This window comes from Mus caroli, chromosome 17, assembly GCF_900094665.2.
Source record: "Mus caroli chromosome 17, CAROLI_EIJ_v1.1, whole genome shotgun sequence".
Taxonomy (NCBI): domain Eukaryota; kingdom Metazoa; phylum Chordata; class Mammalia; order Rodentia; family Muridae; genus Mus; species Mus caroli.
This window is the reverse complement of record NC_034586.1, coordinates 73,954,716-73,975,345: the sequence shown is the minus strand read 5'-3', so window position 1 is coordinate 73,975,345 and position 20,630 is coordinate 73,954,716. Positions and strand designations below refer to the sequence as shown.

Below are 20,630 nucleotides of genomic sequence, written 5' to 3'. Positions count from 1 at the left end.
ACTAGAGTTTATTCAGCAGCATATAAGGAAAATCCGAACATTACTTCCAAGCTCGGCTTATTTAAAATCCTAGTGCTTTCTTTCTTAACTGATAGCCCAAGTCCCTTTAAAGTGCCAGTGGGTGAAGGAAGTCAGTCTTGTGCCCGATTCACATTTACTGCCTCCTTATGCTGCAGTGTGTCTACGCATTGTGATTTCTAACACTTTGGGAACATTCTCTCACTTTTTTTTTAATCATGCATCAGATGATAGTAAATGACACACGCTGTATCGACTGTCTTGCTCTTTGTTGCAAATCAGCCATGATCATACACAAGTGGTCATGGAGTGCACGCCATTTGCTGCTATGAGTTGTAATGGAGTTTTCGGAAACAAATCTGAAACAGAAGGAACTTTGGAGGAGAGGAGTGGCAAAAAAATAATAATAATAAAATAAATCTTGCTGGGCTTGTTACTGGAGAATTGACAGTAAAAAGCATGAAACATCAAAGTCCCGTCAGGATTTTGTATACAGCTCTAACATGCGGTGAAGACTTCAGTGCCGTAAAATTCAGCAAAATCCTCTTACCACAAGAATGGGCAAATACAGGAGCTTCTCCAAGACAAAGTTTCACGTAGAGCAGTGGTCCTCAACTTCCCTAAGCTAGGGTCCTTTAACACAGTTCCTCAAGCTGTGGTGACTCCCAACCATAGTCTTTACGGCCAGAGGTTAGAAGGGCATCCATCGCCTTCAAAGAGGAGCAAAGCCTTCAGGAAACTTGTAACCAGGGACTGTAAGGCTGTCACAGGGGACTCCAACCATAGCCTCATTACTACTCTGTAACTGATCTTGCTCCTGCTAAGAATTGTAATATAAAGATCTGTTTTCTGATGATGGTCTTAGGAGATTCCTTTGAAAGTCATTAGACCACCCCCCCCACACACACACACACACACACGAGGGTTGTGACCCAGAGGCTGAGAACTGCTGACACAGGGAGAGCTGAAATGGCCTTGACTCTGAGAGTCAGAGACCAGGTATTCCACGATAGCTTTACCTGTGCCCCCATTTTTTCCCTCTCCATATATAGAAAAATGAAGCAAGCAGTTTGTAAGTTAATAGTCACTCTTCTTCAGTTTATCAGAATTCCAGAATGTTCTAAATAACTCTGCTGAGAGTCACCATGGTTACCCATGGGTATGCCATCTGATCCTGACCCATGACACCTCTTGTCTATTCAGAGGAGACAAACTTTCTGACTTGTTGCTGTAGAAATGTCAACAGAAGGAAGACAGTATTCAACTTTATCGGTTGTGTTTCCTTTGCTTTGTTGGCATGTGGGAAGCTGATAGACAACATAGTTTAATAGCAAACTCGGGTGTGGTTGTCCCAGTGATAAGGGAAATGAAAGTGGAAGGAGGTTGAATAATATTTATTTGAAGAGTTATAGCTTGTTCTTTTCTCCCACAGATGTTTACCAAGCTTATAAAAATCACACCGGCTCTTAGAAAGAATGGCTGGAATGTCCGTATAGCCAGAGGTTAGCAGGGAATCCACAGCCATCAAAGAGGAGCAAAGCCTTCAGGAAACTTGTAACCAGGGACTGTAACACCATTACCAGCTTTGTTATGTTTAACAGCACATATGTGGATGTGCACACACACACACAGCAGAACTAATGAGACAGACACACCGATTGCCAAGTATTACCTATTAGTCATATATATACACATATGATTACACACGTTAATCCTTGATGTAGAAAAACAAAACAACAAAACAAAAACAAAAAAACTCCCCAGAGGCATTTAGCAGATATGGGTTCAGTCAGAGAGGCATAAAGGAACATGCAGATAACATGTTTGAGTCGCACATCATACTAAGATATATAACAAGACCACAGCCTAATGCCATTTGCAACATTCCTGATGGACAGAGACGAGCTGGCTCTCAACGGGAAAGCATTTAGAAGATTCCAGTCTGATTAGCAAGCAGAGGGCCAACAGGTACTAAGAAAGTGCAAGTCTTACTTTCTCTTCAGTAAAGCAGAGATAAACATCGCTGTAAATGTCCTGTGGGAAGTATCTAGGCGGTTTAAAACCCTGCCTGCTTACCAAACCCTGGGATCAGACACAACTGAGAACCGAAGTTTCTGTTTCACACACCAGAGAATGGTGGAAGGTCCCTTAGGGCCAAAGCTCCTAGAATGACCAAAAATAGGTCAACACACACACACACACACACACACACAGAATTTGCAGGGATCATCTGAAAGGACACACACACTTCAAATTGCACCAAAACTCTCATTAGTGGCCTTTCCATCCACTGTTGAAAAGACACACATTGCTGGTATTTTTAAAAGTCTATGAACAGTAAATAAGAATCTTTCATATAATATAATATAATATAATATAAATACATTAAATGAAACTAGGAGGTCTTCTAGATGCCTTTACAGGCCCTTCTGGCAGAGCTCAACCAGTGTTCTTACCAATCTTATTAATTTCTGTTCTTTTAACAGCAGACATCCTGAACACATTTTTTTAAGAGAAAAATAAAACCCATTTCATTCTCTGAACTAGATGAAAGGGAAAGGAAGGGGGGACATAGATGACGCTTTTGGTTCATATTACCAGCAAAATGCTTTCTTCTGTTTCATAAAACCTCAATTTTTATCTGCAGACAAATATATGGATACATTGGGCGAAAGTGGCATCAATCTTTAAACATTATTAAATTCCTGTATTGTTCTCTTGTTATTGGAACAGGAAAAGAAAGGCCGCTGATAAGCAGAAAACACTGTACTTGCTTTTCGGGAAATTAAAAAAATTAAAAAAAAAAAAAAAGACTTCCAGCGACAGAGAAAAGAATAAAAGGTTCCCCTACCCGCTGGAAAACTAGGAAGTCGTAAGCCAGAAACAAAGAATACATCCTTGATTCAGAGGAAGAGTCCAGCCCCTGAAAACCACACACACATGAATTCATCTTGTGTTAATCTCTTCCCTCCCCAGCTCTGCAGTCACCACTTACCGCATCACTTCCTCCTGATGCAAAAAACACTGAGCAACAGGGGTCACAAATCAAAAGCAGGAAGGTGCCATAGAAAAGACAATGCCCAGGACTCCAGCAGCAGCAGCAGCAGCTTACATGGGCCGCTCTTCTTGTCTTAGCGCCCATATACCATTACAAGAGGAACCCCATATCCAAAGAGATTATCTGAGTGCCCAGGCTACTACCATATGCATGGCAGAGGTCAATATGTACTAAGGGATGCACCAAATTTTATGAGTAGGACATTTCTAAACTTTTTTAAACCAAAGGTTGAATGTTAATGAACCCTGAAATGACTTTCTTGAGAAAGTCGCACATTTCACAAGGAACAGAGACATCAGATCTAGAGGTAAACAGCCTGTCTAGGAGTCACAGAAGGGCTTTGCAACTAATTAAAACTCCGTCCAATTGATTTTTGTTGCTCATGAATGTCTATCTCTCTCAGCTCCCACACTCAGCGCCATTCCATTTGCATCTGGCTGTCCTGAGTATGTCACTGCCTGGGTGAACATCTTCCTAGATGGTAAGAAAGTGTATAAAAAAAGAGAAACGTGAGGCTGGGGTTCTGAGCTGAACACAAGCCTGGAAAGAACAGGATGGGATGATCAATCCTGGAAAAGGACAAACGAAGCCACCCTCATGCTCCACAGAAGGTTGATCCTGGTGCCTTTCAGCTGCAAGTGGGAGAAACTAGCTTCTTACTGGGGCTGAGGGGGGCACATCTGTGTGGAGTTGTATGCATTCAACTTTGTCCCTTTTATTCACAAAGATCTTTCCATTTTCATTCCAAAAAAAAAAAAGTAGGAAGAAAAGGAAGGAAGGAAAGAAAGAGGGAGGGGAAGGGAAGGGAGGGGAGGGGAGGGGAGGGGAGGGGAGGGGAGAAGAAAAAAAAGAAAACCTGTATTTAAAGGAACCTTTCCTCCCAGATGACCTCTTAACCAAGATACTAATAACCATGCAATACTGCAAGCCTGGAAAAGCATAAAATAAGTCTACCAAAAAATCCTTCCCTACCCTGACAGGCCATAAGGACACTTGAAATCATCAGCTTTTGACTGAAGGCAGATTCTCATTAAAGCCACTGTGCTCATAAAATCATGCTTGAGCTTCCTCTCATAGACCCCCCCCTCCTCTCTCTAGTAAAAAGACTGTGGACACGTCACCTGACTTGGGTGCCGTGTCCACAGTACCAGATAATGGCCTGGGAATAAGAACGACACTAATGAATGAGGCACACATTTGAACGGCGAGTGGCTCAGGAAACCTGGGATGGTCCACAGCCTCTGGTTGGTGGAGATGACCCAGCTCAGAGCAGCTGGTCTGCTCTCAGGGACTGGAGAATCCCAGGCACTGCAGAACCACCTCCCACTTCCCTCTGGGGAATCTCAGCAAATGCTCATGTCACCTAGCTGTCCCTGTGGCCACTCAGAGGGCTGGGATTCTATAGAAAAAAAAAAAAAACGTTTTTTTTTTGTTTGTTTGTTTTTGGTTTTTTGTTTTTTGTTTTTTTGTGCAGGGCTAGGGTTCAGCTGGATACAGCTGGGCCAGGCAGCCACTCAGCAGCTTCGTGTGACAACAGAGCACACGCTGAACCCTGAGAAAACCTGAGAGGTCACCTCCAGCCAAGTCAGAAACCACACACACAGGAGGGGCTGCCCAGAGCCACTCAGGGGAGAAAAAACCCCTAAGCCTGCTGAAGCCAGGCATTAGATCAGCATCTGGTAAGCACTTCCTGGAGGTACAAACAGAAAGTTTAAAGCTGGTTCTGAAAGAGCACCCCTGCCCTAGCTTGAGGCCAGGATGCATTTCGTCCTTTTAGCAACAATAACTGATGTATTCTTAAAACGCACAGTGTGCTTGCTCATTTTAAAATAAGACATATTACATGTGAAGCAAAAACCTTCTCTGCTACGCCTGATGTTGCTTTAACATGAGGGTCAGACATGGTTAGACAAGGATGGGCAGGGAGATTGTAGAACTGAGCATATCTTAGGACATAAGAGGTGACGGGAAAATGTGGCTGCGTATGTTCTTAAAGAGGTTAAGATGGAACAAAAGAAAGGGAAGAATCATTGAATGGCACAGGACCTCAAAAGAGTCCTTGCCTACGGAATGTGCCTGGGAAGCACGGCTCGAATGTCAATATGGAAGTTCACTTGACACTAATTCCTTCCTGTGTTCATTCCCGGTGCAGTGGAAGAAAACTTCCCTCTTTACCTACCTACCATGCTTCTCTTAGCAACGGACACAACATCTTTAATCAGGACTTCCTCCTATCTCCTTGAAGAGCAGGAGAACCCACAACTCCCAGATGGGTAGGTCACTGTACAATGTCTCACAGCCAGAATGCAGGTAAAATGAATGGTTTTCAAGCGACTGCTCCCTCCAACTGGTCTGAGGCCAAGTTCCTGGAGCTTCCTGTTTTTATTTCCCAGATACTTGACACTGGTTTCCGCCTTCTCGGAGCCCTTTCTGTTTTTCCTGTGCCGCTTATCAGACCATCAAATTGGCAATGAACTCAAATATGTTTGAACAATAACTCTTCTAAAAATCTATACCTCTAATATACCTATAATATATAGTTTTAAAGTGTTGACTTAACCTAAGCTAAAAGTCTACTGTTTCAAATATTTTACTTTGATTCTGTTTTATTTCTCCTATCATGTAATGGGGGTTAAAGTCATTTAAAGACACACACTCACCACACACACACACACACACACACACACACACACACACACCTCCATATGTGTGTGTGTGTGTGTGTATGTATAAGCATTTATTTTCCCCAAATGAAAAAACAGAATGAGTCTATGTGGATGTCCACTATACAGACTGCAATCTAGTTGATGTTGCTGTGTGATGTTTTATTTTCGAGTTCTTTATAAAAAAGATTTTTTTTAGAGAACAGTACACGGTATTATCAATTCATGATTGCCTTTATAAAATAAATGAGGCAGTGATACAGATTTAAAATTTCATAAAGGCCTTACTGTCTTTCATAACCAGAGTAAGTACCTGTAAGTGGCATTTAAGCAGCCAAAGGAAAAACCATCGGGGACCCTGGTAGTAATGAGATCCTTGTGCCATCTGGAAGGTGAGGATAATGTGTTTTTTTTTCCACTTGGCCACAAGAAGACCTAGCAGTTCCAAAGTTGATAAGCAATATTAATTGGATCCATTTAAAATTAAAATTTAAGACAGTGTCTATGAGATACAGCTATGTAGTCATAAGCATAACCTGGCACTAACTCACTTAAGGAAAACAAAATCTATATTTAGTAATCTTGAAGAAGAATCCGACTTAACCATTAGAAATCTGCAAATACTAACGCCCTAAAGTTGGGAGGGCAAGGTTCCCCCAAAGCAGCTTGCTTGAGTCTCTAAAAGACACATATGTTGAGTTTATCCTTTGGGGGGGGCAGGAGAAGGGAGATAATTAAATATATGTGTTGAATCATCAATGAATATGTTTTTGCAGCGGTTTGAAGAGGCCACGAAGTGTGGTAAACCTCATCGGATGTACAACACACAGCCCGTGTCTATCCTCTTGTCAACAGAATAACAGACTCATGAGGTGTTAGAAGAGCCTTGTTAGAAGAGCCTTGTAAGTTTAACTCTGCTACATGGAGTTCCTGAATAACCAACAGTTATGTACAACTACTTCTATGACCTATGAGCCAATCATCACAATGTTATTGTTCCCATTATGGTCAATATTACATTAGGGAATATTTTGAGGGCACTGATATTTAATGCCATGTAGGACATCGGTATCATTTACACAAAAGTCCAAAGACACGAGGTTTTAGCTGCATCCCTCATATTTTAGGATCAGACTGGTAGGTTATGCAAAGGGCCACCTCTATTACAAACAGAGGATCTCTTCAGAATCTAACTTCTGAATTTATCTTTCTCTTTAATATGTGTTACCATAATACTAATATCAATAGTAGTGGTGATAATAAGGATTTTCTACATTTTTTCATTGGATGTGCATGTGTGTATGGAGACAACTTGGAGGAGCCCGTTCTCTCCTTCCATCACACAGGTTCCAAGGATTAAATGCAGACCACCAAGCTTAGCAGCGAGCATCCTTACCCATGAAGCCATCCTGCAACCCACTAACGAATAACAGGTAAAATGCCTCCATCGCCTTTTAATTTCTTTTTAACATTTACTTGGAAGAAATCTTTAATTGCATAGTGAACCCACAGTGCATTAATATTTAAAGTGAAGCAATTTGAAGCCTATTCCTTTTTTTTTTTTTTTTTGAGAAGCAATGCAAGAGGTGGTTCAAACTTGTTCTAGTGATTAAACACACAATGTTCTCTTTGGCCAGTATAATGAATTGACTCCTCTGGGGAGGGGAAGCAGATCTGTATAAACACTGTATGGTCCTCCTCCTCACTGTCAGGAAAGCCAGCAGGAGCCCTTTCTGCTGGGGCTTCCTGGTCATGCACAGTCCCTTGCTGTAGGTGATTCCTGAGAAAACTAGGAGACAGCAGGCCCTCCCTACGGGACTTGCCCAGGAGGAAACCTGCAAGGGGAAAGACCAGCACCTCTGCCTTCTCTGTACTTATGTGACAGGACAGCAGCCTTCTTACTGCAGCTGGAAGCATCTCCATCAGGCCAGTGAAACAGGACAGACTTCTGAGGAGTGCCTCACAGGAGACATAAATGCATCATGTTACCACATTTTTTTCCCTGTGGGTGTTTTCTGTGAGCACCCCCTACTTCTACCTCATATACACATTAATAACAATCTTTTTTTTGGAGAATGGTCTATGAAAGCACACAGTGCAATGTTGTTTTCAAAATACTAGTTGATTTTTGTTTAGTGACAAACATTATAAATGGCAACAAGAACCAAGAGTCCTGAGGAGGCCACCAAGCTTAGCTTGTAATGGGGTCAAGAGACCAAGAGAAAGATAACCATCAGAAATAAAATCTAGTCTTGGCCCCTGACGCTGCAGAGGGAAAAACGTGAAAGTATTAAAAAAAAACCTAAAAATGTGTTAGAAAGAAACAATATCATTTCCTCAGACAGAACTGAAATAATAAATTTAGTTAAAAGCCAGTGCTCTGAGGTCCTTAATATCCAAAAAGAAAAACAAAATAAAGCAAAGCAAAGCAAAGCAAGCAACCAACCAAACAACAACAACAAAACCCATAAGAATAGAAGGTGTCTGTTTCCGTGTTAAAACCAGCTTGGCTTCAGAGAACAGAGCCTGGCAAATAAATACAGATAGGAAACTGTGTAAACGGAGTTTGCCTTAGGTCCCTTATAACACATCTTTTGTTTAAAGATGAAATTAAAACTTCTCTGGCAAGATGCAGTTTATGCTCCTGCACTCTTACAGCCACACAGAAGTCCTTCAGCTGATGGAAGAGCAGAGTGGAGAGGGGAGCCAGAGAGTTCACTGGCCCTGTGCACACCCAGCTTCTCCTGGCTAAACAGGACCAGAGAGGAAGCCATGGGCGCTGAACAGTAAAGAGAACGGTGCCTGAAGGCCCAGATGGACATACTGGTGGAGGGAGGGTTCTTCTGGATCCTAATAGGCCAGGATTATAATCTTGTCATCACCTCCCTTTCCAGTCACTTCCTTATCTTGGGATTTCTGCTTTGAACCAGCACCCCTTCTGGGGACAGGCTGACCTGCTCTAATACAAACAATCCTACAAGCTTTAGGGAAAGCAAAACAAAATAACAGGGCCGATCAGTCAATTACTTCACAGTCTGTTAAAGTGATCTATGACGTCTTTGTGCGTGAATTTGTCGCCTAGCTAAGAGCAGCTGTGACTGAGGACTCCTTCTGGCACCGCCTTCACTACACTTCAGGTCACGCTGGTGTGACCCTTTCTCCTCTATTACGCCATTTCCTGTCACACCACGTTCCATCTACTCACATCACCCATGGACCCTGAAGGCATGGAGGATACCACCTTCTCCTTGGCCTGCGACTCATCACCCTTATCTCCACTTTGGATCTCCCTGCCCCTCCAGGCCCATTACACACATCCTTTTCCATTGCTTCTCCGTGGACACCTCAAATATAGCAAAACAAACCTAGGAAGTAGATCCCAACCAATCTCCCCACGAAAGCTGCTCTTCTTGTATCCCACACTTGGCAAACGGCCCCTGTGTACATCCTAAATATCAGACCCTAAACTTTATCTTGACCATCATCCACTAAGCTAATCCACTCGTTTTCGCCAACAAAGCTCACTGATTCAATCAAGTCCAAGTACTCCGATGGGTGTATCATCTTTTCTGTCCAAGTTTGCTTATCGATTCCTATTTCTGTAGAACTACTCGATGGGTTTCTCAGAGGTGGATTCAATTCCCGTTTCTCCCACCAAGCCTCTTCCACAAGTTTATCTGCCCATGCAGGGTAAGACAGTGATAGAAAATAACGCTCATTATGGCTGCCCACCTTTCTTCAACCTGTGAGAAAGTACACCTCATTTGACGTTACTCCTTAGAGCTTGTAGCTAACTCAGGGAAGGATTCCCAAAGCCCCATGTCTCTGCCTCCTTTTCACGATGTTCACTGCACAACACCAAATGTGCCACCCAGTCCTATCCAATCCCTGCATGAAACCTTGCTCTTTTTGACCAGTTTTCCTAGTGTCACACATGTAAGGCCATGTAAATTCCCAGTTCAAGATTGTGTGTTTTAGTTCAGGTTGTTTTCAGTTCTAAAGCCCATTACTAAACACTTTACCTCCATCATAGCTTAAGATACAGTTCTAGGTGAATCTTGCTCGACTGGAAGACGTCTACAGTATTCCAACGACATATTCAAACTTTTAACAGTCTTACAGGCTCAATTACACATAAGCCTAAGATCATCTTTAAGTTTCACATGTTTAACAATAAGAGATTCCTCCCCCCTCCAAATTACTCCTCAGAAAAGGGAAATTCCCCCAGTCCTGAGATCTTGAAATGATCTCAAAAACTACAGAACGCCTTATTTTGAATAACAAACCATTTAGCCCTCCATGGCCTCAATCAATCCTACCTTGGATTACATGAAAGCCTTCTGACAAAACGAGCTTTTTTTAAGTAAAGTAATTTAACTAGACACAGCAATTCCTGTGGAACGATCTCAACGTAAGAGACAAGAGATGTCACACACAGCCACCATAGAATCACTCTTTGAAAGTCATCACGAAGGTTACGCACAAATGCCTAATTTATTACAGACGAAACTGTCCTAATTGTACGTGAACAGACAGGAGGTCTGGTGACACAGCTTTCTTAATCAAACTGCTACATCTCAAAACAACCTAGATGGCCGTGAAGAGACCATGCTCAAGAGCAGGGCATTAGTTAAGTGACTGCAAAGTGTCTGAGGGACAGTCACAGCAGAGCATGGGGAACACTGGATACAGCTGTTTCGTAAGTGTAAGAATGGCAAGATGTGGCAGACCTAGCCTGGCATATTATTTCATATGACTTCTAAAATATGGATAAAACGATTTAAACAAGCATGTAACTAAATCATCTATAACTCTAGGTGACCGTGTAACGGATCTATATGTGAGAGCTCGAATCGGCCACGTACAAAACTTAAGGACTAGAAGGAGTGTTATTTCCTTCTCTCTGTAGTTCTAAAATGTTTTGTTAGGCCGGAGAGAAACGTCAGCCCACAGACTCAACTAAGCAGGGCTCAGAGGGGCTCACAATGACTAAATCATGGACCCTGTAAGTCACATAACATATGTGCTAAGCCCTCTGCACATATGTTATGGTTGTGTAGCTTGGTGTTCTTGTGGGACTCCTAACAGTGGGAGAGGGTGTGTCTCTGACTCTTTTGTCTGCACTTGGGACCCTCTTCCTCTTACTGGTTGGCACATCTAGCCTGTATAGGAGGGTTTGTGCCTGGTCTTCTTATAACTTGCCATGCTGTGTTCCATTGATATTTCTGATGGCCTCCTCCTTTTTTAAGGGAAACAGAGGAGGAGTGGATTTGGGGTAGAGAGGAGGTGTGTGAGAACTGGGAGGAGTAGAGGGAGGGGAAACTATGACTGGGATGTAATGTATAAGAGAAGAATACACACACACACACACACACACACACACCATCAGTTAATCCCTTGCCTAGCATGCATGAGTCCCTGCCTGGGTTCAGTCACAGAATACTTTTGTTTTTATTATTTTATTTTTATTATTTTCTACTACAGTCTCTCAACTGTTGAGTAGTTCTGGTAAGTGCAAAAGAGCAGCACTATTTTATAGGTTATTATAAATGCCTTATTATTTGAACGGCTTAATAAATCTAATACATTGTAAAGCTAATACATTCCAGAAACTTCGGTCCTGCTCAGCTGCCCCAGGGGCTGCCTTGGATTTGGACACAGAAAATCCTTGCTAGTCTAAACTGTATGTTTTGTCATTCTTTGAAGGACAACATTCTGAAGGAAAGGGGTGAACTTAAGACTGTCTCCTGTTAACACTCCTTTTCTGTCATCTCTCTCCCCTGACCAGGAAGAACCCGGGGATGAGGGAAAACCCAGTCCTGGTAGGGCAGGGCTAGCATCTAGGCCTCCCTCTTCTTAACTCTTGTTGCAAGCTTCAGCACTTAGCTCAGGGTTCTTCCACTGGGGTTTCCATGTTTACAAATATATTTTCAAGCTATCAATTGCTTTTTCTAGGTTATATGCACGAACAGACAAAGTTTCTGGACCATATATATTAGTGTAATTCTCTTGCGACTTTGATTTAATTTCCGAACTCTCTCCAGAGGTGAAGTGTCTCACTATCCATTCATACCTGCCTGATTCTGGCTCCTGGCAAAGTTCACCTTAGCTTTCAGTGTTACCGGCACACTTCTCTCCTCTCTCCACTTCTTCCCCTCTGCCAGATGAGCCATCTTTCTAATTAGCAGAGCGCCACGCTAGGGCCAATCAAGCAGAATGGACCCAGTGACAACAGATGCTGATCCCGAGCGAGCGCACCACTCATGAAATCATCCATTATGCAGAGGTGACCTAGGCCAGCTGGCACAAGGTACCCTGCTCACAGGAGGACTGCGCACCATAGCCCATACTTCTGGGAAACATGTGCTTCAACTGCATCAGCACCTGACACACTGTAAGCTTCTCCATTAGGACTCTTCTAAGGTTGCCCTTGCCTTTGGAGGCTCAAATGCTATCACTGCTCGGCTGCACAAGGTGGAGTCGAGCAAACAAGACAGTAAACAACAACAACAACAACAACAACAACAAAGCATGCTTACCTTCGATCCTCTTTAATGCTGAAAGGCACATATCCTTCCTTGGAAACTCAAAGGGATTGTTGCAGGTTCGGATGGTACCACATTCGCATTTCCCATTGATTATGTTGCAGCCGGAGATAAGGTTCTCATTGCAGGGTTCAAAACCTAGTAGCTGGTCATCATCCCAGTCCTCATCTGCAAGACAATTACCCAGAGACAGGTTTTCTCTCCGCTTTCTTCCAAGGCCTTGAGATCAAACACACACCGGGATGTCAAGATCAGCACCCAAATGGGAGGCCATCATTTGCGAAAGGCAGTTTGGGCAGAAATTGTACATATGAATGCAGGCTACCTCCTAAGTCACTGGGAAGCCTGAAATACAGCCACACATGTAGACATGAAATCGTCACATTTGGGGTCAAAGTGTATGTCTCCTGTGTGCCTCACCAACTACGATTCCTACAAAATACTTAATTGGGGGTGGGGGGACGGCACAGGGCTCGAGAGATAGCTTGGTCAGCAAAGTGCATACTGTATACACAGGAGGACCCAAGAAAAGCGGGTGTGCTTCTGTGTCTCAGTGCTGGGGAGGAGGTGACGGGGATCTCTGGACGGCTGGCTAGTCAGCATAGTTGAATCGGTGAGTTCCACAGACCCTTTCTCAGAAAATAAATAAAGAGTGACTGGTGTCTAAGGAATGGTACCCAGGGTTGCTCTCTCACTTCCATATGCAAAGGCATGTCCCACTCCCATGCACACACGAGCTCCCGAGTGTACACGCATACACACACACACAGGTGTGCATACACACTTCTTAATTTTTAAATAAAGCTTCTTTGACCATTTCATGTTTACTATAAGTTATATATGAGTTCGTTACCTTTGTTAATAGGTTAACTTTTCCTCACTGTATTGTACAATACAGCAAGGAAGCCAATGAACATCAAGCATCATTTGCTGCCATGAGGGAGGGGGGAGACGCAGTGAAGGGCAGCATATTTTGGGACCCACTGCTGGCACCCAACACTACCTACAACAAACCTGAGGATCACAGCCTCAGCTACAAAGGGCTACAACCTAGTTGAGAGACAGGTCATGACATTCTGAAGGTGAGACCATTCAAATGTCTGTCCTGGGATGAGACAAATGGCAATCAATGAGGTCCTAATGTCAACCTTGGGGCTGGCTAAGCCAGTCTTGGGGCAGGAGAAGTGGTTCACAATTAAGAGCGAGTACTGATTTTGCACAGACCCCGAGTTCCATTCCCCGGTCCCCACACTGTAACATCATCCCCTGTAACTCCCTCTCTAGGAGATGTGACACCTTCTGATCCCCGTCAGAATCTGTACGCTCAACTACATACGCATAGAGGTACACACAGTTAAAAAACGAGAATTAAAATTCCCCATCCCCAACCCCAACCCCAACCCCTGCTCTGGACCCAGTTCAGAAAAATGCGACAAACATAAGAAACATTAGTTACGCTCCATTTTTAACTATGTTCCTCCTACTTCAAATACCTCTTAATGAAAACCAAGTACTTCGGTACTGGTCGCCGGGGACATGACACACGTTATTTTCATGTTATCTTTAAAAGACCCTATCACACACCCCAAGTGGGACTGACTGCTGGACGGCAAACATGTTTCAGATAACGATATCTACAGAGAAAACTTCAAAGTGCTTGCATTTAAGAACGCTTACACCTGCTGCTCGCACTGAAGAGTAAATGTCATCTCAAGACAGTGTTTTCCAGCTGTGGTGTGCAACGCTACGATAGTGCTGCCTAGCCAAGGTGAGGCCCTGACATGAATTCATAGCATGGTGCGGAGGTGTATTTTCTCTTACAAGACGGCGCAAGCAAACAGCTATGGTCTCTACCAAGCTAACGATACTGATGCCATCCCTCCACCACACACTACACAAGATCATTCTCTCTTGTGTTTCCCTTACTGAAATAATTTTCTTGCCAAGGACACTTAGGAGAAGAAATCACAGCCTAAAGAGCTTCAGGATGATTCTATGAAATAGCAGAAGAGAGGGGGAAAAAAACCAAAACCTCTCTGTTTTGATTTCAGAGTAGGCTCATTTGCATAATCAATGACCCAGCTTTGATGATCTTCTGCTTATAAAGTTTAAGCAGACACCTGAGTGATCTAGTTTATAACCTGTTCTCTTTGCCCATTTAACACATAAATAATACTCACACGTACAAAGGCAAACTGCATGGTAACTGAAATCCTCACAGTTCTCTGAAAACTAGAAAGTACACTGAGCAGCTCAAGCTTGGAAAGCTCTCTCTGTCCTTAGTTAGGACATGGTGTCGTACCTCAGTGATGTCTCCTAGATGTGTGGAGCTGCTGACGTGCTATTTGGACAGTCTTGGTACAGTTCAGGGGAACTGTGACTGCTTGTGACAGCACATTAAAATTTGCAATGCAGAGATTAATCCTCAGAGATTCAAAACTTGTAAGTAATTTATAAGACATTTGAACCACTGGAAAGACTACCCATGTTTTCTTCCTCCTCCTCCTCCTCTTCCTCTTTTTCTTCCTCTCCCTCCCTCCCCCAACCCCCTGCCTTTTAGAGACAGGTTTCTCTGTGTGGCTGTCCCAGAACTCATTCTGTAGACCAGGCTGGCCTCACACTCAGAGATCTGACTCCCAAATGCTAGGATTAAAGGTGTGTATCCCTATTGTCTGACTTTATTTTCTTCTTTAATGAAAGGAAATCTCTTATTACTGACTTTTAAAGTATGTACAGCATTTCCAAATGGGTTTGCTTCTTACACAATAATTCTTCCCGCAATAAACACCCCATTCCGACATTAAATCATCACTGTGGTGTGTGTGTGTGTGTGTGTGCGCACACGCGTGCCCGAGCGTGCCACCTCATACCCACGTTTACCATCGTGGGGCATGGAGAGGGGTGTACCACCTAGTCCTGTACTCTCTCCCTACCACATTTCCCTTGCCCTTTGGCTGTGTTTCTTTAAAAGCCAAGACTATTTAATGGTCCTCTCTTGCCAGACAACAGAGTCCAAACTTCGCCATGGTACTGACAGAGCCTTCTTCTCGTGATTGCTCTCACACCTATTATCTTACATGTGCATTGAGGTTCTTGCTTCGAGCCTATAACTGTTCCCACTACTTTGTGTTTCTACCTACAACCCAGGTTTTCTTTTGCTTCAACATAATTCTTATTCATTCTTCCAGTGAGACGCAGGTCACTGTGACTTTTTTTCTTCCAGAGCTGAGGACCAAACCCAGGGCCTTGAGCTTGCTAGGCAAGCGCTCTACCACTGAGCTAAATCCCCACCCTGAATGTGACCTCTTTTGAGATGTCTTCTCCAATGCCCAGAAGAATAAGCTGTTCCATCATCTACCTGCAAGCATCTGCACAGATATTAAGGTTTTATCTAAGTTAAACTTCTCCGATAAGCCAGAGACCTAACAGGCCAGAACACTATCAATTTCTGTATCCTCCCTGGCTCTGGACCACTTTGTCTCTCAGCTGAAGTGCCTTAGCTGCAGCACTGGCCACACCTACAGGATCGCAGTCAAGGCTGATGCCACCAGCACCCTCTCCATCAGCCTGTACAGGTGTAAATAACAGTATAGCCTGTTATAAAACCAACACAAGAGGTGGCAAGAAAAAAAGGGTTTCGAGATGACTATAATAAAAACAAAACATTTTAAAAACACTTTAAAGCTGGTCTTATTTGAAAAAGCTTGTTACAAGAGCACTGGGTGAGACACATATTTTAAAGACCTGCTAGGACACTGGTCATTTCTGACTAGGAATCATATGCCATTAATCTCTTTCTCTGTTTGTCTCTCAGACGACGTCCACTTAACACCTGGTGGCATTATCATCCTTCCAAGAAGGCCATTTTCAGAGCCAAGCTCTTTGAAGACCAGGTGCTTCTCCCTGTCTTAACAGAGGGAGACCATTTGTCCTGAATGCAGAATCAGAACTAAGAGGCAGCAGCTCGTCATGATCTCCCTGGCTCTGGACCACTTTGTCTCTCAGCTGAAGTGCCTTAGCTGCAGCACTGGCCACACCTACAGGATCGCAGTCAAGGCTGATGCCACCAGCACCCTCTCCATCAGCCTGAAACAGCTCTCTGAAGCCAACATTATCTTATAGATATTTCTCTACTTTTTTGAAAAGAAAACCTTTCAATTCTCTGGCCCCACCTAATCAATAGTCTATTTTTTTTCTTTTCTTTTTCTTTTTTTTTTTTTTTTTTGCAAGTAGTTCCCTTAGCAACGGTCATTTTATAGGATGAAGAACAGCATGCTTCTAAGACAAATGCTTTTATAGTTTTCTATTACGGAACATTATACCTTAAAACAATTTTACAGAGAAAAATCAACAGAGATCGAAGGCAAAATTTAATGAAATTTGATTAGCCCTCCAAGTTGATCAAATCTGAGATGATCAGAATCCAGTGCAGGTTGAATCTTTCTTATCTTAATCCTTGAAACCTAAAAATTTAAATACAGAGCTTTCCTATCCTAGGAGGAAAGAGGAAGCACCAGGCAGAATGATATGGTGAGGCCTCATACAAGGTACTTGGGAGGTCCTTCAACTCCAGGTCTAAAAGGAAATAGACCTCTCCTCTGCACCATATGGGATGCTCCAAGAATTAGCTGTGGTAGCCTGACTGATCCTGGATTCAACTTCTCTGCTCATCAAACTATTCCTCCTTCTGGAAATAGAACATGTCAGGTATGGCAACCGTTACTGGATAGAGGACCAGGTTACTCTGAAATCTGCCTCCTGAGAGGCAGAAGATACCTGTATACTCAGAGCTTCTCCTTTTCTGCTCCGCTCCTGCTCTGGTTAACAGAGTTTACTCCCAACTAAGAGATAGCGGCCGTCCCTTACGTAGCAGCTCACTTGCCAGAAATATGCTAGAGCAGCCATTAAAAAGGGAGAAACAAACTCACAATACACACTCAGAAGCTCACTGTAATGGAATTCTGTTGGCAGAGGAGAGGCTTTGGGGAATATAGATCAAATTAATTCTTCAGCTGTTCACATATCCCTGTGGCTACGGTAAGATGCAAATAGCTAATACTGGTATCTCTTTCCACGCCAGCCTAGACACTCCTGTAAGGTCCAAATGCTGCTCTGCGCAGCCCCAGCTCCCAGCTGGCTGTTATCAGGCATTCCGTTCTGCTCCAGGAGGAACCTAATACAGGGAGCAGTCCATCTCTCTTCTCCAGGCTTAAGTCTGCGCTCTGGAAGCCGGCCCTTCCCTCTCTCTCCCTCTTTCCTGGGCTGCAATCAGTGCAAAGCAGGAAGGTCGTTTTTACGGTTATCAGTAGAAAGGACTTCTGCTAGTGCAATTTTCCTTTTCAGACATCTGCACAAAACGGAGCTATGTTTGGTGTCTAGGCACCAACGTGGACAACACCAACGTCTCTAAAACAACCGCAATACTAAAATATCCATAGGAATACTTGCTCAAGAGGGAAAGGGACCTCACGCTCTACATGTGTAACGAACACTGCTTCCTATCGTGTCTCGGCGATGAACGGTGAAAATGAGCAGCGCGATTAACCAGACCTCTTACTGTATGTTGATTAGCACATGTAAGGTTCTACCTCTGCGTTCCTCACCAGATGCATCTGCAGTGCCGCTAACAGGAGCAGCAGAAGTGAAGTACGTGTGTGAATGGACACATCACTTCTTTATTTCAGTCATATCTGCTTCACAAAGATCCTGGTATCTATGACGTCGCCAACCTGAGCCAGGGTGCTAATGCCTGGCAATGTCAGGCAAAGGGTTTTATACAGTAGCCATCATTCATGTCAAAGTCATATATCAAGTATGTGGAGAAAGTCTAGGAAATACAGGGAGAATGATGTCTGCTGGTGAAGCATAGTAAGGAGTGTTAAAGAGAAGACGTCTTGATTCTAGAAGCAAGGACAACGAAAACCAAGAAGAGAGGACAGAAAAGCCTGATGCTAACCAACATACTACAAGTCACCTCACAACTCCGTCTAAACTAGCATGTACCTTACATTGCATAGGGACAACGAGAAGCTAAAATGAGATGATGTAAGAGAAAGCCCTGGCCAGGTGACCACAGCCCTAGCCCTGACGCTGGTTCCTGAAGGACCCTTCCGCATCTAGCTCTCTAGACTCCAAAATTTTAATGACCAAATGGGGGGTGGGGTGGGATGGATAATTCATGAGGCTCCCTTTAGACTTTGCTCTCAAGTTTCTTTAAAGGTTTGCCAACACCTTTGAAATTGCGCAATACTAAAAACTTATTGCGGATACTGCCACAGAGTTCGGTCGCTCTGAAAGTCATCGCTTAAATTTGAAGCAGTTTCCTATTCAAAGACTAGCTGAGATCTGAAAACTGTTTCAAAGTATGCACTAAGTGAGGTGACCCACTGATGTAGCCATCACTGTGCTTGAATGTCCAGTGAAACATCTAACTCCACAGTCTTCAATTAGCAAATGTTTTGCCACCTAAAAATAGTAAGTCTTGGGTAAGGGGAGACTCTCTTAGGGAAGGATCTAATGTTTTGTTTCATCTCTTCATCAGGGTTCCCTAAAAACCTTCCTCAGCCATCTCTCACGTGTCCCAGTGTTTCATCTTCCTAAAGAGGTACTTTTGTGTAAATAACATTTATTGAGAGGCATTAAGAGAATAGCCCCAAGCTTCTTAAGGATTCTCTAGTTACAAACAATGGTCTATAAAAATGTCCAACATCTGGCCCTTCAAGTCCTTGGCATGGAGCACGAAGCCCATTTAGACTAAGCCCAACACACATCTTCAACTTCCTGTCTTCCACATGTCCCCTTGCTGCAGCAACACTAAGTGGTGCTCATCTTGTTACCCATGCTGCTGCATGACTCCACAGCACTACACAACCCTGCTTACAGTAACTTCACAGGAAGCTCCTAGGAACTCTCAGAGCCCATCCTCAGAGATGAACTTCCTGCACCAAGGCTGCACCTTCTAAGCCTTCCCAAACAGCATCACCACGGAGCATACGGAGATTCGCTCCCTCAACCACCACAGTGGGTTTTGTGGCACTGCAGAGTCCTTACTGAGCTATCTTAGGACCCGGCAACTAGCGACTTCGCAAAACATCATCATCTGCCGAAAGGAATCGGGACAGAAGACAGGAGGACTGGAATGAGAGCTAAGCAATGTGAATATCCGAGGGTCAAACTATTTCTAGAAAGTAAATCTGAAGCAAGATGAAGAAAGCCACCTATGACCAAGCATCTTTGGATTTCAGGTTTTTAACTCTGAAACTACTACTATAAACTCCAGTCTTTTCATATCAATGCTGTCTGAATCAGTGCTTCTATGTATCAATATTTATGACATTTTGAATGAGTGAATAGACACCCTATGTCTCCACCATCTTAGAGAAATAATAGCAAATAATAAACTCTGAGTTTCCTTTCTGCCACTTCTGCATATCATGGCATTCGATAATATGATGCGAGTTAATGCTTTTTGCCAGAAAGGCACTTGGGCGCATGAATAATGCACAGAACCATTTTATAAATATTAATGTATGCTGTGGCCTTGCAGCTGTTAGTCAAATAACCAAAAGCAAATCAGAAGACAAGGTATAAGAGCTGCACTAATCCAAGAGTGTGAACCATGACTATAGTGAGAAGTGTGAACACCTATACTGAGAAGTGTGAACACCTACAGTGAAAAGCATGAGCGCCAACGGTGAGAAATGTGAATACCTACAGTGAAAACTGTGAACGCCTACAATAAAAAGTATGAATGCCTACAGTGAAAAGTGTGAACACCTACAGTGAGAAGTGTGAACACCCATGGTGAAAATTGTGAATACCTACAGTGAGAAGTGTGAACGCCTACAGTGAGATGTGTGAACATCTACAGTGTAAAGTGTGAAGACCTACAGTGAAAAATATGAAGGCCTATGGTGAGAAGTGTGGACGCCTATAGTGAAGTGTGAATACCCACGGTGAAAAGTGTGACTGAATCTTTAAGCAAGAACAAAAAATAGGATGCTCTGAAAATAAGTCCTTTGTAGAATTTAAGGTCTTTGTCACAGAAGCTGACCCAGCTAGCACATTAGGGAAGCACATTGCACCCCCTGGTAACAGCCAATACTAGATGAGCAACTGTGATGTGTCAGCAAATGGACTAGGTGCCTCACCAGGATGAACTCACTTGGCGGAGGTGAGAACCCAGCCACCTAGGTCTGAATTCCACACAGACTGTATTGCACAGGCAAGGTGAAGACTAAAGACTATGGGAAAGTGAGCTGGGCACTGCCTGAGCAAAATTTCAAGTTCACTGGATGCTGAAGACATGAACTCTTGACAACGCAAGATATGACCACCATTGACTTT

The 20,630-nt window shown here is 43.4% G+C and overlaps 1 protein-coding gene across 2 annotated transcripts in view; it reads right to left on the bottom strand.

The window, feature by feature from the left end:
• Window positions 1–20,630, bottom strand: part of Crim1 (cysteine rich transmembrane BMP regulator 1) — a 179,786-nt gene that overhangs the window by 129,347 nt on the left and 29,809 nt on the right. For both annotated transcript variants that reach the window (XM_021186083.2, XM_029471628.1), the window contains exon 2: window positions 12,279–12,452. In XM_021186083.2, coding sequence (XP_021041742.1) covers window positions 12,279–12,452 — 174 coding nt within the window. The remainder of the gene's footprint in view (window positions 1–12,278; window positions 12,453–20,630) is intronic.